Source organism: Amphiura filiformis, unplaced genomic scaffold (genome assembly GCF_039555335.1).
Source record: "Amphiura filiformis unplaced genomic scaffold, Afil_fr2py scaffold_90, whole genome shotgun sequence".
NCBI classification, from domain to species: domain Eukaryota; kingdom Metazoa; phylum Echinodermata; class Ophiuroidea; order Amphilepidida; family Amphiuridae; genus Amphiura; species Amphiura filiformis.
Window position 1 is genome coordinate 283172 of NW_027305554.1, and position 21716 is coordinate 304887.

At 36.6% G+C, this 21716-nt stretch overlaps 2 protein-coding genes across 2 annotated transcripts; one reads left to right on the plus strand and one right to left on the minus strand.

Annotated features, from left to right (window-relative positions):
• Positions 1-1763: 1763 nt before the first annotated feature.
• Positions 1764-6533, plus strand: LOC140144873 (G-protein coupled receptor GRL101-like). The gene is made up of 3 exons (XM_072166675.1): positions 1764-2709; positions 5146-5402; positions 6381-6533. The coding sequence occupies exons 1-3, from the start codon at positions 1944-1946 to the stop codon at positions 6531-6533; spliced, it is 1176 nt and encodes a 391-aa protein (XP_072022776.1). The 5' UTR covers positions 1764-1943.
• A 4985-nt stretch (positions 6534-11518) lies between these two features.
• LOC140144874 (ethanolamine-phosphate cytidylyltransferase-like) lies at positions 11519-21270 on the minus strand. The gene is made up of 6 exons (XM_072166676.1): positions 21138-21270; positions 18543-18619; positions 18119-18196; positions 17360-17497; positions 13195-13283; positions 11519-11594 (listed from the first exon to the last, which is right to left on the minus strand). Exons 1-6 carry the CDS (start codon positions 21265-21267, stop codon positions 11519-11521), a joined length of 588 nt encoding a protein of 195 aa, XP_072022777.1. The 5' UTR covers positions 21268-21270.
• Between the last annotated feature and the right edge of the window lie 446 nt (positions 21271-21716).

Sequence of the window (21716 nt, forward strand, 5' to 3'; positions counted from 1 at the left end):
TCTAACGCGTTATGGCCCCTTGTCATGCTTGTAGGGCTTGAAAACCTTTGATATCGTATGTTCAATGCAATTAACCGCTTTAACCAAATATTTAACCAACTTCAACAGGGAGAAGCTAAATTATCACCATGTTCACCGTTATATCTGTTTTGGTTGCATGATTAAATGTATTAATTCTAATCACCTTAAGTAATTCAATGTGAGGCAAATATTATGAACAGAAAAAGGATTTTCAAATCCAACTGAAGACATGGAAAGAAAAAGCTTTAACATCGACCGAAATCAAACATTTATAAATCCGAACATGCAGGTTTTTCTTAATAGTTTTATATACTTTTTAATCTACAGATCATTGGCCCATAACCTGGTGTCATCAATTCCCAACGGGACACTTATACACCTGTCTCGCCTGCAATATCTGTAAGTACGATCATTGATCATTGATCATTCTGAGGAATTCAATGTGATAGTATGTTGTCTTTGCCTCTTAGTACATCATCATCGCCACAAATGAAAATTTCATTTAAAAGGGCATTTCGTGATCCACAACCTCATCCCCGACTTTTCTAAAAAAATGTGAGATTTTTATATCACTGGAAACCTCTGGCTACATAATGTTTATGTACCAACAATTTCTTGCAGATTAATTCGTTTAGCAAAAATATCGCCAAAGTTGAATTTCAGTGGCCTATTTAGCAGTGTAATACACATAATCATGCATAACTCGCAAACACTAAATCGGAATCAAATGAAATTTTGGGAGTAAGCTTTTTTCGTGGATATCTACTGAAAAATGTCATAAAAAGAGGATGCTAGGATCACGAAATCCTCCTTTAAGTGATGCAAAGTAAGCAAGTAATTATAACATGTTGGTATTTATATTTTCGTTTTAGTGATCTGTCTGCCAATCCATTAACAACTATTGAACCAGGCGCATTCCTGAACCTTAACAAATTGAATTATTTGTAAGTGTAGAAGAGTATGTATGACATTTTATAATATAAGAAAGCACTCTTTTATACTGTAAGTATAATTACCAAAATTCTGTTATTGATAAGAAATATGGATCATTTCAATAAAATATTTTCTCTCTCCTGAAATAATTCCACATTTGTTTTTCATTTGACAGAAATTTGCAGGATACCAAATTACGAGCCACGACTGAGAACACATTCTTCCCTCTGGTTGCCCTTTCAATTTTGTGAGTCTATGAGCATGTTTGCTTTAACATATTTTATCTTGTGATACTTTCATCATGATCAACATCATCATCATCATCATCAAAATCGACATCAGTGTGGTCGTCATCATCCACCATCATTATCATCAACATTATCGTCGTCATCAACAACATTATCGTCATCATTATCGTCGACGGCGTCATCATCATTTAACAAGAGCATAAATGTTAGCAAATGTTGTCATTCAAGTCGATATTAAATGCCATTCAACATCATCGTCGTCGTCGGTTTAGAACTGGAGCATAATTATATAATATTGTTATTCAGTGAAGCCTATTGAGATGTCTGTTTGGAGAATACAAATACACCAATCTAAATAGTTTATACTAAAGTATACTTGTTTTTCACTTTCAGCCATTCTGACAACTACTTGTATTGCTGTCTGATAAAAAACCTAGAGTCCATCACCGAGTGTCTCCCAGAAGCAGACCAGTTTTCATCGTGTGCGGACCTAATGCGAAATGCAGTGTTACGGGTTTTTATGTGGATTTTAGGTTTAAGTGCCTTGCTTGGTAACACGTTTGTCTTTTATGAACGTGTGCGTCTAAGCAGTGGTCAATCTCGTGTAAGGGATATTGCTCGCGTTCAGAATTTCATGGTAGGCAATTTGGCCGTAGCTGATGGCATTATGGGAATTTATATGCTGATTATTGCATCAGCAGATGTAAATTATCGAGATAGATATGCGTATCATGCGGAAGAATGGCAAAAAGCGCTGTTTGTAAGATAGCAGGTATTCTGTCCTTCTTATCAAGTGAAGCATCTGTTTTCTTTATGACGGCCATAAGTGTCGATAGATTCACAGCGGTTTTGTTTCCTCATAGTAAATTCAAGATCAACAGCAAATCAGCCAAATACACTGCAGCTGTAATTTGGATCTTATCTTTCATCATTAGTGTTGTCCCCCTGATGCTCACAGGCATACAAGATTCATTTTATGGTAGATCTAGTGTATGTCTTGCGTTACCCCTTACTTCATCACGGCCTCTAGGATGGGAGTATTCAGTGGCAATTTTTCTTGGGATAAACTTTGTCGCATTTACTGTTATATTACTGAGCTATGTCTTTATATATTTTACGATGAAATTGACGTCCATGCGAGCTGGAGTTGCCAGCAAGAATCGTTCTCAAGAATATCAGTTGGCAATTAGAATGTCTGTACTTGTGTTTTCAGATATGTGCTGCTGGATGCCAATCATAATCTTGGGTTTTATTTCGCTTACGGGGTCTGCTGAGATCCCAGGAACTAGCTATGCTTGGATAGCAGTTTTTGTCTTGCCTTTAAATTCCTCCCTCAATCCTTATCTATATACCATATTTACAAAACAAAGCGCTGTGAAGAGTAAAATAAGTAAGTCGTTGTTCTCATCAAAGTCCGCGGATTTAAGTAACGAGTCGATGGCTAACAACAACAGAGGTTTTGAAAAGGAGTCAGATAGCAATGATCTCACAAGGAAAGGTAACAAAGGTACGTTTACTATAGTTTGATCAGCTCGTAATCGGCGGGCCTTATAACACCGCGAATATCAATATATTTTATTTGGACAATTGTCTTGTGACATTTGGCCAGAAGTATTACACATTATTAATTGAAGTCCTATACTTTGTCTACTTCCTAAAACATGTAGAATATAGACCAGGCAGATCAACTTTATCACTCTCAACGTGGGTCTACTTTTCGGCGTAGCAGTATTATGGCTTGAAATTTACCCAAGATCCATCAATCAGCCATTCTGGTGAAAGATAGATTTCACACCATAATAGATGACCGATGGATCTCAAAGTTTCACGGGAAAAGACTCGTTGAATATATCACGAACAGAAAAAGACGGATAACAAAATATAACCGCACAATAATCTTTAATTCCGCATCATCAAATCAACAAAGTTTCACAACATAGATTACGGATTGAGTACGCTTGCGGTTTGTCTCCTTCAATAGCTGGTTGTCAAATACAAGGATTCGTATTTAGCCAGAATCTATGGGAGAAAGACCGCGGAGCGATATATTTTTAATAATTGATTAATAGAAAGAAAATAGCGCCACAACAGTAGTAAACGCCTAATAATTCCCGCCGATTACGAGCTGATCAAAGTATACGAGTTGTAACAAATACCACCCGACTTCATCACAAATTACAGACAGTAATTACAGTATCAAAATACACAAGAGAAAAAAATGAGATTTAAATATTGCACTAGCATAAACAAACACGAGCGAACAAAATAATACATTCAGATAATTGAAATTAAAAACATTAATAAATTTGTTGGATTATTGTTTACACGTCGTATGTAATGGGTTTAGAGCAACCCTGGGGAAGCGAGGAAAATAAATAAAGTTACATATTAAGAAGATGATCAACAACGAGTACGTGAATATTGCTAAACAATTTAAAACATTATTTAAAAATTTATTTTATTATTTTATTTTTCATTTTACAAATTCGGCTAAAATACATCAAAAAGCAATGTAAAATTACACAATGCATACAAAAGGAAACAAAAGTAAAATATACCCCACTGGCAAGTCTGGAAGTTTGGAAGCATCAAGACACTGTCACAAAGAGGTGTGACTCCTCCAGCCAATTTGCGCAATTACATATAAAGATATATACTGTTGCACTATTTAAACACAATATGTGTACATGCACATCACAAGGATGCACCCGTCAGCGGCCACATATACCAGTCAGGAACAAACACCATGACTACCCGTAACGAGTCTGGCATCTTCTCCCAGCCAACATATGAAAAGAGACACAAGCAGCAGCCCACAAGCGCAACCTCCCGATATGGATGTACACATGCAGCAGCCCACAAGCGCAACCTCCCGATATGGATGTACACATCTAAGATGGAAAACTACTACCAGTCAGGCACGTGAAATAACCCACCCCCAACACACGCGAACCGAACCCAACACACCACGCACAGTGTCATCGCCCCGATATCTTCATGGCAGAAATCGCCATGGTAGGTTGAATCCATAGCCACGCAGGGCCATTTTGTTCCGACCGTTGAGACGCATAATGAGCCGAGGGACGGCGACTAAGGCTACTGACAATAGCCTGGTAATTGACCCCTGTGTGTGTGAGTGAGCATGTATACGCCATTGAGGTCAATGGTCATCGACCTTTATACTGCCTCCACGGGAGTGAGTGCAGCTAGCCTATATGCTGCGCTATAGTTCGGCACATATAAAATCAGCATATTTTTGTCAGGTTTTGAGTTCAAGACGCACGCTTCTTTCTCAAGACGCTAGCTAACGACTATCATATCCGTTGAACACATATGTTTAAGTGCAAGGAACCAAATCTGGCTTCTTTAGACTAAATCAATTACGTGAGATATTCATCATTTTCTACCCCGGTATCCAAAGATTTATCGTCTGAATATCGTCGTGCATAGCACATTCACGTGTATCGATCCCGGGTATTCATTTCAGTGTCTCTTCTGTATAATGTAATTATTAACCCACTTAACCAACACAGGCCATGAAAACAGATAAAGTAGGTCACCGAGCAGAAACCGAAACATCAAAAATTAATAAAAAATAATAAAATACTTACCATGAAGGTACATAAGCTGGTGTAGGAGCTTATGGTGGTATTGTTGCGTAATCGTTACGCAACTCGACTCAGCCCCTCTGACAGCGCTCGTTATCAATTGCACGCAAGCCTGTTAAACAAACCAAAGCTTACAATGGAACACAGTAAAAGGCGCGAAGGCTTTTGTAAGGTATGCGAAATCGAGCTAACCGTAACCTTACCATTTTAAACCTTAATGTCGAGCTTAAACAGCATAACATTCTATTGTTTACATTATATTGAATATGCTGTAATTCCATCATGATACTCACGCAATATCATCCATTGTTCTTTGTTTTTCTTATTTACTGCAGCTTTAGCCAAGAAGGACGACTTGGAAGACGAAATGTGTTTACTACTTCAAGATTTTCTTAGTAATAACATCTTGTCTTTTTACCCAAACTGCGCTACAATCGACGGTTTCAATCCACTTGCCGATATACGATCGCAATTGATGTTGAAGGATTTGGTGACCATTGAGAAAGACTTGGAGAAAGCCTTTGCGTTTCTTTCTGATCATAAGCTTGTGTACCAAGGAGATATTACAGAGGACCGAATTTTTGTTAGAAAGGTAGGTTAAAGAAAACAAACGGAATAAAGTATAAAAACGACCAACCAAACAAACAAACAAAACAAAGGCAAATAGGGTAAATCAAGGTTATTATATCTCCTTTGAATTGAATTATTTATATTTCAGCAAAATGTACAGCAACATATACCTTTCATTTTGTGAGATATGAGAGATATGATAATAAAGCACGTAAATAATATGGTGGACATACCGAGGTACTGCGAATTTACTTTTACTTGACTACAGACGAGCGCTTTTATGACGAAAGGTTCTCCATTTAGAACATTGACTCAATTAATTTCAAGTTACAAGCCCGAATCACCAAAAAATACCAGAAATTGTGTAACATTATCTTTGTCTTATTTATGTTTGAATTGTATTGTGGTGCATGATCTAGCCGTAGAGATTGCAGTCCACATAGGGCGTGAAAATTCATGTTCTAATTAAAGGAGTATTTCGTGATCATAGCATCCTCTTTTAATGATATTTTTCAGTAGATATCCACGAAAAATGTTTATTCCCAAAATTTCAGTTGATTTTGTGTTTGCGAGTTACGCATGATTATGTGTAAATTTTTTGCACACAAGTAGCCAGAGGTTTCCAGTGGTATAAAAATGTCAACTTTTTTCGAGAAAAGTGGGGGATGATGCTGTGGATCGCGAAATGCCCTTTTAATAAAAGTGACTTGACCGTCAAAATGTTCCTGCTACAGGGTGTATCAAAATGATTGGTACCCATCAGTTTTCACTGATTATGGACACACTGCCACATCAAAATGCAACATAGGATCCGCATAATTTGTTGATTAATATAATAAACAGTAAACAATAAATTATGGTAATTTCTAGAGGATACAATGTTGCATTTGGAAGAAGCAGACTGTCCAATAAACATCAAAACTGATGGGTACCAATCATTTTGATACAGCCTGTACCAAACACTATCTTGTCTTATGTTTTGTTTGATTTATCTTAATAGGGATCGAAAGGATCGCGAGCCTACTTAGTGCTACCTGACCTACATACCTCACCCAATGCTAACGATTCATACTATAAATCCAAAATAATGGAGCTTCGAAAAATACTTGGGACGTCAGAGAAACAGCCGGACATTGACGAATCTAAGATGTAATTCTTGTTTACGTTGCTTGCTTACAACAGAATCGTGTTATATACACTTTTTTAATTTGTGTATGTTAAATGGACTTATTGCCATTCCAAATATTTTTTAATAATGATAGAGTGAATCCACTGGCGCTCTATAATTACGCACAAAAGATCGCCTCTCCTTAAAATAACATGTTTGCTGATCATGTGCCTGACCTTGGTGTTGTAATGCATATTGAAATGTATAATGAAACGGCCACTGCTTAATATTACACTCGAATGGAGCTTTAGTGCTAAGTAATGAATTATGATTCTACGTATATCACTTTGATGTGGAGCTAAACTTATATAAAATCCATTAGCCAGTTATTTGGTTTTAGAAATCATACGAGATACATGGCCAATGGATCTCAAAGTTTCACGAGGAAAGACTCGCTGAATACTCGAACAGAAATAGACGGATAACAAAATATAACTTCACAATAATCTTTAATTCCGCATCATCAAATCAACAAAGTATCACAACATACGAGGGTTGGTCAATAATATCCCGCAACCATTATTTATCTCCGCTCATGCATGACTTACATGACTGTTACTTACGATCAATAAAGTTTGTACCTTTGTCTTTCAAAACGCACAACAATTAGTATCAGAGTACCTTTAATTATGTAATCTCATTTGCATAAAGTCATTGCTATATGTACACTGACAATTGTCAACATTGGCGAGAAATTTGAATTGGCTTTGAGGAACGTGTAATAAAAAGAAGCAGAAGTAAGGACCAAAGTAGTTTACAAGTCTTATTTTTGGTATGAGGTAATCTGAGTATATTCAATTGATAATTGTGAAAGAAGAAATGTATCCGTCAACAGATGAGGAAAGGGACCGTCTTTGAACTTCACCAAAAATAGGCCTATAACAACAGGCAAAAATGGTGTGAAAATCGCGAAAAAGAGCCCACACGGCAGAAGAAAGAATCCAAATTATCTCCAAAATAAAACAAAACCAAATATGGTTATTGGTATGGTATTAGAGACCATAGTCAGGACAATAGAATTTGTTGCAACAAAACTAGAAATATGCGCATGCGTTGATGGTATGCATGATTGAAAGTACCAAAAATGTATGAAAAAAGTAAAAATTCATCAAAAACGCGCTAAAAATATGACTAATACAAGGTTTGCGGAACAGTAGCTATGTGAGTGAATTGCTATACCAAGTCTTATGCTAAAATTAGACACACCTTTCGAAATTCAAATTTCTTATTCAATCCAGAGTCTCTCTATGGTGTGCTACTTTAATTACAAAAACAAGACCTTTTAAAATTAAGGGTTCATTAAGAAAGAAATGTTTATGGTTTCACTACTGGGATATACTACTGGGATATATTCTGGCGTGAACATAAAACCAAAGCAGAGATCTATGATGGTGTTCCACAGGTGTCCTCCATCGTTGCTCAACGGCGAGCCAGATTTGCAGGCCACTGCTACCGTGCAAAAGACCAAATAATTTCAGATGTCATCTGTATGAGGCTTCCACGAACATGTAGAGGAAGAAGACCATTCAACTACATCGACTGTGTGGCAAGGGACGTCAATCAAGAAATTAATGACCTCCCAAATCTGATGGCTGATAGAGATTCCTGGAAGAGAATCGTAAACTCTTTCTCGGATGCGTCCGCAAGATAGATAGATAGACTGGGACCTCCCTTTTTTATAATCAGTAGATACCCAATCAAACCAGGTACCATTGGTTAAATTTTGTCATCGATTAATCTTTCTATCTCTTATTATGTAAAGAACAATGGGTGATAAAGCCTACTCAAAATTAGAGATATTAAACACGATTTCTTTTCTTTAATAAAAATGGTATATGTCTAAAAAGAGTCCAGCATCATGCCTATGTTATTGGTCTATAAAGCTGCAAAAACCGTACCAGATTCTATACTTTTATTCTCGAGATATTTGGAATTATGTAACAATACCTCAATTTGGCGCGAGATATTCTTGACTACTTTTCACCATAAATCAGGCAGTGCCCATACGCTATTGTGTTTATGCTAATGTCATTACGTAATCAAGCATTCAGCATCGCTAATACATATTCGTTTTGAAAGACAAAAGTACAAACTTGAATTTAGCGTAAGTAACAGCCATCCAAGTCATGCATGAGCGGAGATACACCATAGTTGCGGGAACTTATTGACCAGCCCTCGTAATATAATGATAATTGAACTATAATCTAGTCAACTGGACTTACTATTTTTGAGTGGGAAATGTTCACGTCCAATCCTGAACGCATCATCAGCCCTACTGATCATGTTGGTTTACTATTATGAATAAATAGGATTTAATAAAATGTTGTTTATGAAATTGTTTGTTTCATTTTTGTTTCTGTTGTTTTGCAGTTGTGATTATGCATTAACTAGAACTAAACTAAACCAAAATGAGCACCAAACACACAGCCCTACACCCACCCCACACACCCACTCACACCCCACCCACCCTCTACACTCTCACCACACACACACACCCCTACACAGCGACATACACACTACAGGACCCCACAACCTAACAGTAAATGAATTTTAAAACATCTTCATCATCATTTACAATCATGATGACCATGCACCATAATTTGCATCATATCATAGATCAGTAATAAAGTGTGAAATAAAAAGATTTAATAAAATGTTGTTTCTTTTCTTTTCTTTTTTGTTGTTGATAACTTTGGCAGACAAGCAGCAGAACGGAGTTCATATGTTATCTAGTTCTAAAGTGCATGTGCTGTGAGAGAAAAATTCTTGTCGAAAGATGATTTAAGGCCTTTAGGGTTGAATTTTGGTACAGAGAGACGTGTAGTGTCCGTTGCAGAACCTAAGCCGGCACGGGTTTAGTTGTACAATAAAATTGTTTCAACGAGATAATTTGGTCCATATCCATGCAGACATTTGAACACGTAAAGCAGATATTTAAACATGTAAAGCATGCTATTATATAATGTACTTTCAATACGAAATGTCAACATATTTAAATGATCGTCTGCATACACTTTAAGTACATATCATTAGATTAATTAAGTTTACTTCGAGGACTGTTAAATATCAAATATTAAAAAATATCAAATATTAAAAAATATCAAATATTAAAAATTTGCTATAGAATTTTTAAAAGATCTAGTTGATTCAAACAATGCAGAAGTTTTAGAAAATGTTGAAATTACGAAATCCGAATTAGAGGAGATGAGGAAGGAACAAATGGAAGGCGTAATATTACGATCTAAAGCAAGATGGATAGAACACGGAGAAAAGCCGTGTAAATATTTTGTGAACTTGGAAAAAAGAAACTGTGTATATAAAGCAATCGTTCATTTACAAAATTGAAACGGGGATGACATAAAAGATTAATACCAAATAATGGTAGAAACTTTTAAGTTTGACTCGAAATTGTATAATTGTAAAGACAACAATTTATGTTTGGTAGAATTCGACTAAATTCTTTTAAGATTTACCTGAATTAACTCAAGATCAATTAGAAAAACTGGAAGGGCATTTGACTTAAAATGAACTTTTTACTGCCTTAAAGAAAATGTCAAATAATAAAAGTCCTGGGTCTGATGGGTTTACCACTGAATTTTGGAAAGTTTTTTTCAAGATGTGGAAGTTTTCTCTTACGTTCTCTTAATTATTCTTATGAATCAGAGGAATTATCAGTTACGCAGAGATTAAGGATTATTACCCTCCTCCTAAAGGAAATAAACCAAATCAATTCTTAAAGAATTGGCGTCCTATCACTTTGTTAGATATAACCTATAAACAATCTTCATCGTGTATCGCTGAAAGAATGAAACAAATTCTACCAAGCCTAATAAATGTTATCAAAAACTTCCTTCACCCAATGGAATTTGGGGAGCTGCAGAAAATGGGTGGATGTTACAATCTAAGTGCGGATAGGTTTGCGCCGGGTTCGGCTGCAACTAGCCTAGTTGATGCGATCTGATTGTGATGATTCACCACGCAGCAAAATTACAGCGCTTTGAATCCTCTGGAAAAAGCGCTATATAAATTCCGAAATTTATTTATTTATTTATTTATTTAAATGATGATCAAAAAGGTTTTATGAAAGGAAGGTATATTGGAGAAAATATACGATTGCTGTATGATTTAGTTTTATACACAAAATTACATAACCAACCACGTATGCTATTGCTTATAGATTTCAAAAAAGCATTTGATTCCGTTTCTTATAAATTTATTTTTAAAACATTAGATTTTCTAAATATTGGTCCATTTTTTACAAAATGGATCAAACTTATTTTTTTATAACAAAAGTCAATCCTCAGTTTTGGTAAATGGAAACTCCTCAATTCGATTTAGGTCATGTAGGTAGAGCTTGCAGACAGCGGGACCCTTTATCTTTCTAATTTGTGTTGAAATGTTGGGCTGCCTCAACCAAAGAAATACTCATATCTGTGGAATTGCAGTTGAAATTATATAAAATATATATAAAATCACCCAATACGCTGATAACTCGACTGTTATCTTAGATGGAAGTAATGAGAGTTTACTACAAACGTTAAAAACTCTGTTTATCAGGGCTGAATGGAAGATATACTCTTTGTTGCCATTGTTGTACGAAATTACGTTGGTTTTAGTACAGAATCTAAAATGGAATACTTACCACAAATACATTTATGTTTAAACTTGGCAAAAGAAACGATAATATAATTGTACTTTTTGCAACGAGGAACCCGAAACAATAATTAATCTTTTATCAGACTGTAAGAGGGTTAAACCCATTTGGTCTCAGCTCGAAATCTGGTGTCTACATGTACAAAAACTCGGTATTCCTATCACTCTCAACCAAAATCATATTCTTTTCGGGACAGATTTAGGAAAAATAAATAGCGATCTAAATTTAATTCTCATTTTAACTAAGTTTTATATAATACAGAAAAAGATCCTCATCAGTCCTCTGCTGGTTAAGTCTCTTGTGCATATGCCTCCTGCTACTTTTTCATCATAATCTCTATTAATCTCATTTCCTTCGCTTCCTTTGCCTTGTTACGCCGTTGGAACCTAAGCCTGAATATAAATAAAAAAAACCACAAAATGCTCTAAACGTACTAAAAGCAACACAATTGATTATCTTCTACCAAGGAGTCGTAGCCAAATAAGTCATTAGAGAGTTTGCGAAATGAAGTTTGAAAATTTACTTCAACTTCACATAATCCATTGGATTTCTTGATCAGATTTACTTCAACGCGAACGTCTGATTAGTTACTCCACCAACAGCGTCTTGTCGTGATGTGTATTAATTGGCGATCAAAAGAAGGGCTTTTGTGAGTGACTGCATCAAACTTGCTCCCTTTTGTTTGGTAAAGTTGGTTATTGATCACACTTCAAGACAGCATGATTATAAAAAAAAGCGCAGCGATTTATAGTGCGCTACGCACAGGCACAACGCCTAGACGTTGATCCACAAGCCTCAGCACACTTTACAGGTGAAGTCAATATAAAAAGTAATTTCAACCCATTTGAATGAACTTACAAACAGTTTAAAAAAGATTTATTGTTGAACGAAACACTGAATTTGCACTAACATTGCAAAAGGTGCGAGAATATTAAGGCAGCAGGTTGTGATGGTCTAGTGGCTAGGGTCGTGCCTGTAGTGCGGGAGGTTGAAAGTTCGAGGTTGAAAGTTCGAACCCCACCATAGCGTTCAGGAAGGGTTTCTGGTCATTTGAACTAGAAATAATGAGGTAAAATGAAATAAAGCGGGTTTTTTTATCTTGACCGCTTAGCTGTTGGAGACCATCAAAGTTGCTCTAGACAACGAACCGCTGATTCCAATTAGGTGTATGTCTGGGTAGGGTGTAAGGACGGTGTAAAATTTACAAATATGCCAACAAATCAGGTTTGAAATTCGTACATTATGACTGACGCTATCTCATAATATTTGATATGTACGCATAAAGAAAAACATTGCAGGATTCTGACGATTATTATTTGATATAATGGACAAGGCCGGCTGCTATTTTGCTAGTGACACTGGTAACCAATGGTTACGCACGATTGCGACACGGGGCAGTTTTGAGAGTAACTTTTCAAACTACGACTCTATTGTTCCATCATCCATTTTCGCTGAAAATTTAATACAAGCTCACGTTAGTTAATATCTATCATTACAGAAAAACATACGACCGGCGTTTACTCACTGTTGTAGGTATAACCATTTTAGTGATCGTGACATGCAATTTTTCTTATTTTCCCGGCTACTTTGGACATGTTCAAGCTCCTTTATTTTCAATATAATTCAACTTTACTCGTCATGGTACGTAATTTAAGCAAAAAACGACACGTATCTCCCACTTCTGGAGCTATTTCGCTAAAACACGTTTGCCGGCCAAATTTTCAACATTTTGTTACGTACCACCGTGCTCACCAACCCGTAATAATTTTCTATCGAACAAAAGAGGTCACGAAGTTGCCGTCGTACTGTACTGCACAGGGTAGCAAAGTTTCAAAAATCAATGAAATTCAAGGTTTTGTAGCTCAGTAATAAAATACCGAACACGGGTTTAGATCATTGCAGGGGTGTATGTGTTTGTGAATGGGATGTGGGGGTGCTTGTACACCACTGAACTCTTAGTATCTTGTTTGCGCGCTGCCTCAAGTTGCTTACCTATTTGCAATGATTCGGTCTACAATTATTTGTGTTGACAACTCACTCATGGAATCCACTTTTCTAAAAATGCCTTTCTTCTTGGGTATCTAAATATACATGAAAAGTAATAAATAAATAAATAAATAAATAAATAAATAAATAAATTTTGGATTTATAAAGCGCCTTTCTCCAGATCTTAGAGGACTCAAAGCGCTGTAATTTCGCTGCAATGGTGAAGCATTACAATCAGATCGCATCAACTAGGTTGCTGCCGAACGGCGCACACCTATCCGCATTTAGATTGTAACATCCACCAATTTTCTGTGCAGCTCCCCAAATAACAACATACATGTATATAATAATTAAACTCATGGCAAGATGCCCCTTTTTACGCATTTTTCACCCAATTGGGCTACTTTCTACAATATTTTTTAAATTTTTAAGTGGTACCTCTATCAGAGTGCAACCTACATTATATTAAAGCTTGTGAACTGGACTTTCACTGACACATTTTTTACACAAATGCTACCCATGATTAAATTGTTACTAATATCTACTCGTTTTTATCAAGACTCAGTTAAATCTCCTGACATTGGTAAGAGCGATCACTTTTGTATTGTGCTACACCCAAACAAATAAGTTCGAAAACCTAAAGCTGGTCGTTCGTATGTCCGTATGCATCTTCGGGCAGTGGATAACTCTTGAAAAATGGGAAGCGATTTACGCTGTTGAAGCACGGATAAGAAAGTATCTGTTTTGGAAAAATCTTGTTGGAAAAAAATCCATACTCATTTCTCTGAGAAATGTGTCAAACACAGGGAGGATGACAAACCATGGGTTGATTGAATCCATAAAGCGTTTAAGCTACGTGTGGGAATATGAACATCTATAAGCAGTTACGTAATAAAGTGCAGCGCGAGATAGTAGAGAAAAAACCCAACTTTTACACTAAGAACATCAAGGGCTTACGTTGTAACCAACCGGAAAATGGCACAAATATGTTAAAAACACAGCTGGCAGTGACGTAACTAAGGGGGGGGGGGCAATATGCCACTCCCACACCCTCGCGTGTAAGATAATGTATTCTCGGGTGGGGTAGGGGGTAAGGGCGCCAATGTTGTTTCTTGCCCGGGCGCTACCAACCCTAGTTACGCCACTGATAGCTGGAGGAAATTCCAATGCAAAAACCATAGAGATGAAATCTAAAAGGATCCTTCTGTTATCGCTGAAGCAATCAACAATCACTATGCTGGTATTTGTGACCAGTGACCTCAGCTTGATCTGAGAAAACCTTAACAAAAGTTAACAAAAAATCCGCATTTGGCTGACATTCCACCCCAGCAGTATAGAAAACCTCGTCAATAACTCCGATACCCAAAACACCTAATGGACTATAGACGACTGTTACCCTCACATTGATAAATAGCAGGACGCCAATGTGAAGGACAGCTCAACTACTCACTATCTAGTTGATGTTATGGACATTAATTAATTGATAAGGCTGGACATCACTAAAGCATTTGATAGAATTAAGCAAGTAGATATGTTTTCAGACCCCTTTTGAAACCAGAAAATGTATTTGATTCTCTGATGGAAGTGTACAGATTGTTCCAAATATGTGGGGCTAAATGAACAAAAGACCTATTAGTAGCAGTTTTCAGCAACTTAACACTGTTGATCTCTGCAAGACGCGTTGTATTGGAGGCAGATCTGTCCTGGCTGGACAATACATAGAGAGCAGGGGCTGCTCCATTAAGGCATTTGAAAATAATTATCATGATCTTGAATATGATCCTCTCTCTGATCCGAAGCCAATGCAGTTCTTGTAAACAAGGCGTGGCATGGTCCTGTTTTGTTCTGTAGCAAATGACTTTGGATGCCCAGTTTTGGATTCTTTGCAGCCTTTGAATGTCAGGATGAATGCTAGGAAGGATCCTAGCGAAATTGGTAAATCCCTTAGCATAGAACTCGATTCATGCAGAGAGTGGTTAACTGACAACAAGCTTTCCCTTCATCTTGGCAAAACCGAATCCATCCTCTTTGGTACTAAACAAAAACTCAATAAAGCTACTGGTTTTGTGGTTAAATGTAATGATGAAGTTATTAAATGTGCGCAATCTGTCAAGTACCTGGGTATTTCTCTGGATCAATGCTTGTCTTGCGATGAAATTGCCTTCAATGTCATTAAAAAATCTAGTGCCAGGCTTAAATTTTTGTGTTCTGCCCTCATCCAATGTCATTTTGACTATTCATGCACTTCCTGGTACTCGGCTCTCTCTCAAAAACTCAAAAATAAACTCCAAATTATACAAAACAAAATGGTCAGATTCATCCTGAACCTCGACTCCCGGACACATATAGGGCAACAGGAACTTGACAGACTACGCATGCTTTATGTAAAAGATCGGGTTACTCAACTTAAAATGAATCATGTTTTTAAAATTTTTAATGGCACCTCAGTTTCTTATCTTTCAGACAATTTCAAACTCTTTTCTGGTATACATGGCTATAACACTCGTTCCAGTGAGTTTAATTTTATTCTTCCCCGTGCCAAAAGTCAAGCGTGCAATACTTTTTATTTTACCTCGATCCAAGATTGGAATTCACTCCCAAATCATATCAAATCCATCAAAAATCAGAATTGTTTTAAAAGTGCAATAAAGACCCACCTAAGTGAAATCAATTCATAATTTCATGGTATTTTTTAGTGTTTTTATGTATGCTTATTTTTCAATTTCTCTTTAAATATGTATATAGATTATTTCTTGATTCTGTATTGAATTTAGTGTGCTTTTCTTAATATATAATATATGTTTTTATAATTGGACCCCAATGGAAATAAGCCCCCTTTTGGAGGCTTTCTTGGGTAATCCAAGATTTTAATTCAACATTGTTTGATCCATTGTATTTGTAATTTAAAGTTATATTGTATATTCTGTTTTTTGCTGTAATTTTATGTTGAATTTTAATCGAATAAAATCAATCAATCAATCAATCATGTATTACTAACAACAAGGTGATATGTGTCAACATCCAAGAAGCGTCCAACACGGGATATATTGCGAAGCTGGTAATTTAAACTTGTCAAAGTGAGCTGTTGTGTGAAGTCATTGTCATTTGACGATCAAAAATAACACCTAAGAGCAATCAGTGGTGGATGATAGATTACGGGGATCAAAGTTGATGTATAATTGTATGTCATCGGCGTAGACGTGATATGAAAGACCGAATTTGTTGATGATATGACGAATTGGAGAGGTATACATTGAAAACCCCAGAGGTCCAACTAGAGATCCCTGTGGTAATCCAAAGCTCTGAGGTTGAGACTCAGACAGTGTACCGTTTACACTAACAGAAGATGATCTGCCTGTAAGGTAACATTGGAACCACTTCCACACCACTCCACTAATGCAGAAATCACTGGTAAGTCTATTTCGGAGAGCACTATGATTCACAGTATTAAAGGCTGCGCTAAGGTCCAGAAAGACCAAAAACACGCCTTTACGCTTGGCAAGATGTTGCATGACGTCGCTCTTGTCTTTCAATAGTGCTGTCACTCTTGTCTTTTAATAGCGCCGTACTGTGGAGAGGCATGTACGCAGAGATATGCTTAATGACATGTTGAAAAATGCATGTGTAGAAGATATTCAGATCAGTAACAGAAGGAACACTACGTCCACATCATGTCCCAGTATGTGTTCCTGAAGTCCAAATGGCTAGTTATGGATCGCTAATATTATCTCTTTTTGCTTTCATCAACAGTCTTTTTAGTGTTCTGACCGCATTTTCTGTTTTCAAGTTGGTCTGCGAATATCCAGGAGATGATGTTGTATACTGAAACTTCCTGGCCAATTCTTGGAATTGTTCACTGCTATATTGTATGCCATTGTCAGATACTACTGTATCAGGTATCCCTTGAGAAGTGCATCTTGACTTTGGAAAATACTGTTTCTGATCTCATGTCAAGTAGATAATCTCCCAGTAATTAAAAAGTAGTAGACTACTGTTATCAGATAGTTGCGATCATTCATTGATTTTCCATGGTGTAAACAAATTGTGTCTTTGTGTCGATTTCCTTAAGTAAGCGCCAAGTTGTGCCTGCTCGCGCTACGCGTGTGCGCATGTTATTTTACATGCCCCTGACTCCTCCTGCCAAACCGGCCGCTATTTCCATTACACTTACTTCATAAGGGTCCGATCCATCAACACAAGGCTCTATGTGAGTATTTTTAATTCCACAAACTACTATATCAATCTTGAAGTGATTGAGAAGATATTCTGTGATTTTATACGGTGATCCAATGACTACCTCATGAACATGCTGCAAGAAACAACAGAACAAATATAACAAATTCACTCACCAAGCGGATGCAGTGCATCTAAATAACAAGGGGTGACACTAAATTCTTTTTTTTTTCTTACACCCAATCACAAAGCCGCTAATCTCTACTACGTTCGCAATGAAGTGATATACGCTCATCGCGCATCCACTCGTTGTCAAATGATCATCTGACTTCAGTCTGTGATCACCAGCCTCATAGGCAAGGGGCAACCTATTTCTTTCTCTATTTATTAAATAATCACACATACTTTACAATAGTACCTCCATATAATTTTGCCATGAGAATGGAAACTTGTGAATAAGAAATATGTGATGATTATTTTGATTTCTGCGTGCAATGCGTTGTGACGAAAAGGTGCGTTAAGATTAACATACACAAACCTTTAAACACTCAAGTTTAAAGAAGTTATCATTTGATTTCGGGGTTTGGATCGAGTACACATTGTTTGTGTGATGACCCAATATTGCAAACTTATTAATATAGTATTACCCATGGGCTATTTGGAGTTGGCACTCTTTAAGCTTAAATTCTTTGGTTAGGTCACAGTCTATGATCATAATGGACTATCTGTTCAACCTGCCAAAACATTATAAACTTACCCTACATGCCAACACGCTTAGTGTTCGTTCGTGTATATTCATAATGGGGTAATTGCTTCCATCGTACCTGTTAATTTCCTATGATTCAATGAAAACCAAAATGCAGAATTTATTGAAACAACTTTAATAAAGGAGCAATGTACATTCAAAATAAATAAACACAGCAAAACTAAAATTATATAAATTATTTTGCCATAAACTCATCAGACTCTGATTAAATGGGAATGGAACTAGTGGCGACTTTTTAATTTGAGTTTATTGATTACACACAGTTTATCACCTATGTCACTAGCGAGCCGTGTTATACCCTAAACATGCTCTGTTACTGCCCTTGGTTAAAAAACATTTAAAAATCGTCACATCTCCCTCCGCAAGAGGTGTCACACGAATTGATAATAGATAATAGTACATTGGTAATACTTACTGAGTCCGTATGTAATCCTACAATAACATAATCACCAAGCTTCAAAGCCTCTGCTAGGAAATCAACATGCCCTGCATCTGATAAGAAGTCAAGGAAATGACCTGCTGAAATACTCCAGAAGTAAAGTTTGATCCTTGATCAGACTGTTTGGACTTGGGGAGGCCACAAATTTGAAGAACTTGGCTACAAATTTCATTATAGTTACTGCTTCTTTGATTCTTAGGGATGCGGCTTCAGCAAAGCGTGTTGACGCGCACATATTGTCAGAAGGTATTGATTACCTGATTTAATTTTGGAAGGGGGTCCAATACAATCAATAACAACCCTACTACATGGTTCATTAAAGGCTGGAATCGGCTTCAATGGAGCAGGGGATACTTTTTGAGTAGGTTTCCCTATTGCTTGGCATGTATGACATGTTTTGGAACATGTAGAAACATCTTTTCTGAGAGTGGGTCACCAGAAATGTTGCAGAATAAATTCTTTCATTAGTTTTCTTAATTCCCAAATCCCTTGCCATAACTGTCATGTGCTATGTTAATAACTTCAGTGTGTTAGACCTTTGGTACCAAATATGGTGTACTACCAGCTAGCTTCGGCTATATTTATAAATAGGTTTTATAAATACGCATGTGACCCATGGGCGCGACATACCAAGACCACCACGTGTTACCAAATCATTATGCTATACAGACACGGATAGGAACTTTTTCGATAAATACCATTTGTTTGGAAAGTTTGGAAATTTCGATTATGTTATTAAAATACAAAATTTTGAAAGTATTTCCCACCTGAAAAAATATTTATCAACGCAAACGTTTGCAGTAATATCACAAAGTTGAACAAAATAGATAATTTTGCTGCACAATCTGGTATCGTTTACCGCCTTTGCATTCAAAATATACAGGAAGTACCACCCGCCGTGCCGAAAGTCACTTCCAGACTTCTTGTCTACAAGCTGTTATGGCAGCGCGGGGTGGTCACGTGCGTATTTATAAATATAATCGAAGCATTACCTTCCACTCTTCATCGGTAGGTGTATCAGGTGGGCGCCACTTTCTCATTAGTACACCATCTTGTTTGTAAAATCAGACATAATCTTGCTCTGCTTCTTCTAGGGCTTGATCTTTGATTGATCTCTTTGAGTTCTGGGTCAATTTGTTGCTCCTGAATTAGCGTGTCATTAATGGGGTCTTTCATAGTTCCACAAATTGTTCAGAAGCTGTGTCATCTTTAGGGGTCTTTTTATTCCTTAGAGAAGGCAGTTCATCTTCTTTCTCATTCAACTTGAGCACAAATATGTCTTCTAATGAAGCCTGCTTACACACAGCCCGTATAACTACATATGCATGAAAGATCTCCATTTCCTTACTATTATCATCCTGCAAACATGGCTTATCTGTTACTAGTGGGCCAGGTAAAACCTTCCCCCTTCCCAATCATTTCATAACCGCATGAAAACCTATACTATGATTACATGACCAGAAACCGAGTCAGATTTCAAGTTAATTTTGTGGAAAGGAACACCAAATTAGTATATAAGCTATAATGTTTGCTCATTGTAAATCAGGCTTCTTCAACTCATTAAACATGCTTATAGTTGTAAGAAACTCTTCTGCATTAAACACCATACTGTACTTTCACTAATGTAATGTCAACTTTTCTTTTACAGTGTTTTCCTGGACGAGCCCCCAATTGTTACGGGTCTTATATGACTCACGGTAAAAAAACTCCTTTTACCCAAATTCACTTCGGAATTCACAGCAAAACACACTGTTTATGACCCTTAATCCTCCTACCACTGCGCGAATGAATCGTCGAAAGCACACCCTTAAAAAACAACACTTCAGCCGTTGATGTACAGTTATTTACCACCCACCTTATTTAGGAGAATCATTAAATAAATTATTCAGAGTTGATACTCGATTACTTGTAACAACGTGGCTTGGCTGCCATGTACAGGAGCTTATAGGCCCATGTCTATCTGTGTCGCTTTCTCAGTATATTTTGTTATCATGGTTATAGGTCTATTCAAAGTTAATTGGGTTTTTCTTTTAAAACTGGACTGTGAATGTATATACACGCTCATGAAAATTAATTGGCAACGTTTTCCAGTCAGCGCTTCGGACACAATTGATGAATGAACGCTGGAGTCCGTTGATCTCACCAGTCATGAACAACACACCCGTTACTTCTAGTAATGGTTTGTTTCTCACCGTTTAGCTGTATCAAAATGATTGGTACCCAACAGTTTCCAGTGATAATGGACATGACTGCAATATCAAAATGCAACATAACATATGGAAAAACAAACAAAAAATGCAACATAACATCAGCATAATTTGTTGATTAATGTCATAAACATTCATATAACCATAAATTATGGTCATTTAAGGAGGATCCAATGTTGCAATTGGAAGAAGCAGGCTTTTCAATAACCATCAAAAATTATGAGTACCAATCATTTTGATACAGCCTATACATCATTTACTAACTTCAGATATTGAAATATGGGCACTTTCCTTCTGTTTATCTATTTACAAATCAGCAGGTCAGGTACTTGTAAACCCTCTGGTTTAAAACAAAAAAGGATACGGAAAAGATCAAAGGCACCTGCACAGTAGATAATACGATCTCCTGGTTTGGGTTCTATACCTGATGCAAACTGATGTAATATCTGCGTGCTCGGTAGAAATTGTGATACACCTGTATATGGACTGCGCATTGTTGAGGTCTAAAACAACAAAGAAATGTCACTATATATTAATCAAAATAATATACTTCATTGTGGACGTATTGAGGACTAAGAAAAAAGCTTGTATTTCCCTTAAAGCTTCATAATCACGGTCAGTATTTTTGTGGGACATGAGAGCACATCAGACATGTCGAATTACATTCTGAATACGAAGAATGTCCATCTGATATCGAATAATTTTTTTTAAAATTCGCGATACAACTTTTATGGTAAATTATTAAAAATTCACATTTTTGACATTTAACAGTCCTCGAAGTAAAATTTATAAATCTAATGATATTTACTATGTATATAGCTGGGAGGAAAAGCCGACGATAATGTGAAAATTTGGATCTTTCGTGTTGAAGATCTAGATCCCCCCAAACATTTAGAAAATTAAGGCCTTTTTGGAAATCTTCAATACGAAATGTCAAAATTTC

Bases quoted from the DNA above. Each gene is read 5' to 3' on its own strand.
- LOC140144873 (XM_072166675.1), top strand. From the start codon at position 1,944: ATGGCAAAAAGCGCTGTTTGTAAGATAGCAGGTATTCTGTCCTTCTTA. The intron at 2,710-5,145 runs GTACGTTTACTA...TATTTACTGCAG, and splicing joins CACAAGGAAAGGTAACAAAG to CTTTAGCCAAGAAGGACGAC. The intron at 5,403-6,380 runs GTAGGTTAAAGA...TTATCTTAATAG, and splicing joins ACCGAATTTTTGTTAGAAAG to GGATCGAAAGGATCGCGAGC.
- LOC140144874 (XM_072166676.1), bottom strand. From the start codon at position 21,267: ATGCGCAGTCCATATACAGGTGTATCACAATTTCTACCGAGCACGCAG. The intron at 18,620-21,137 runs GTATCCTTTTTT...ACTTCTTATCAG, and splicing joins AGGTGCCTTTGATCTTTTCC to ATGCAGGGCATGTTGATTTC. The intron at 17,498-18,118 runs GTAAGTTTATAA...TGTTTCTTGCAG, and splicing joins TAAGCGTGTTGGCATGTAGG to CATGTTCATGAGGTAGTCAT.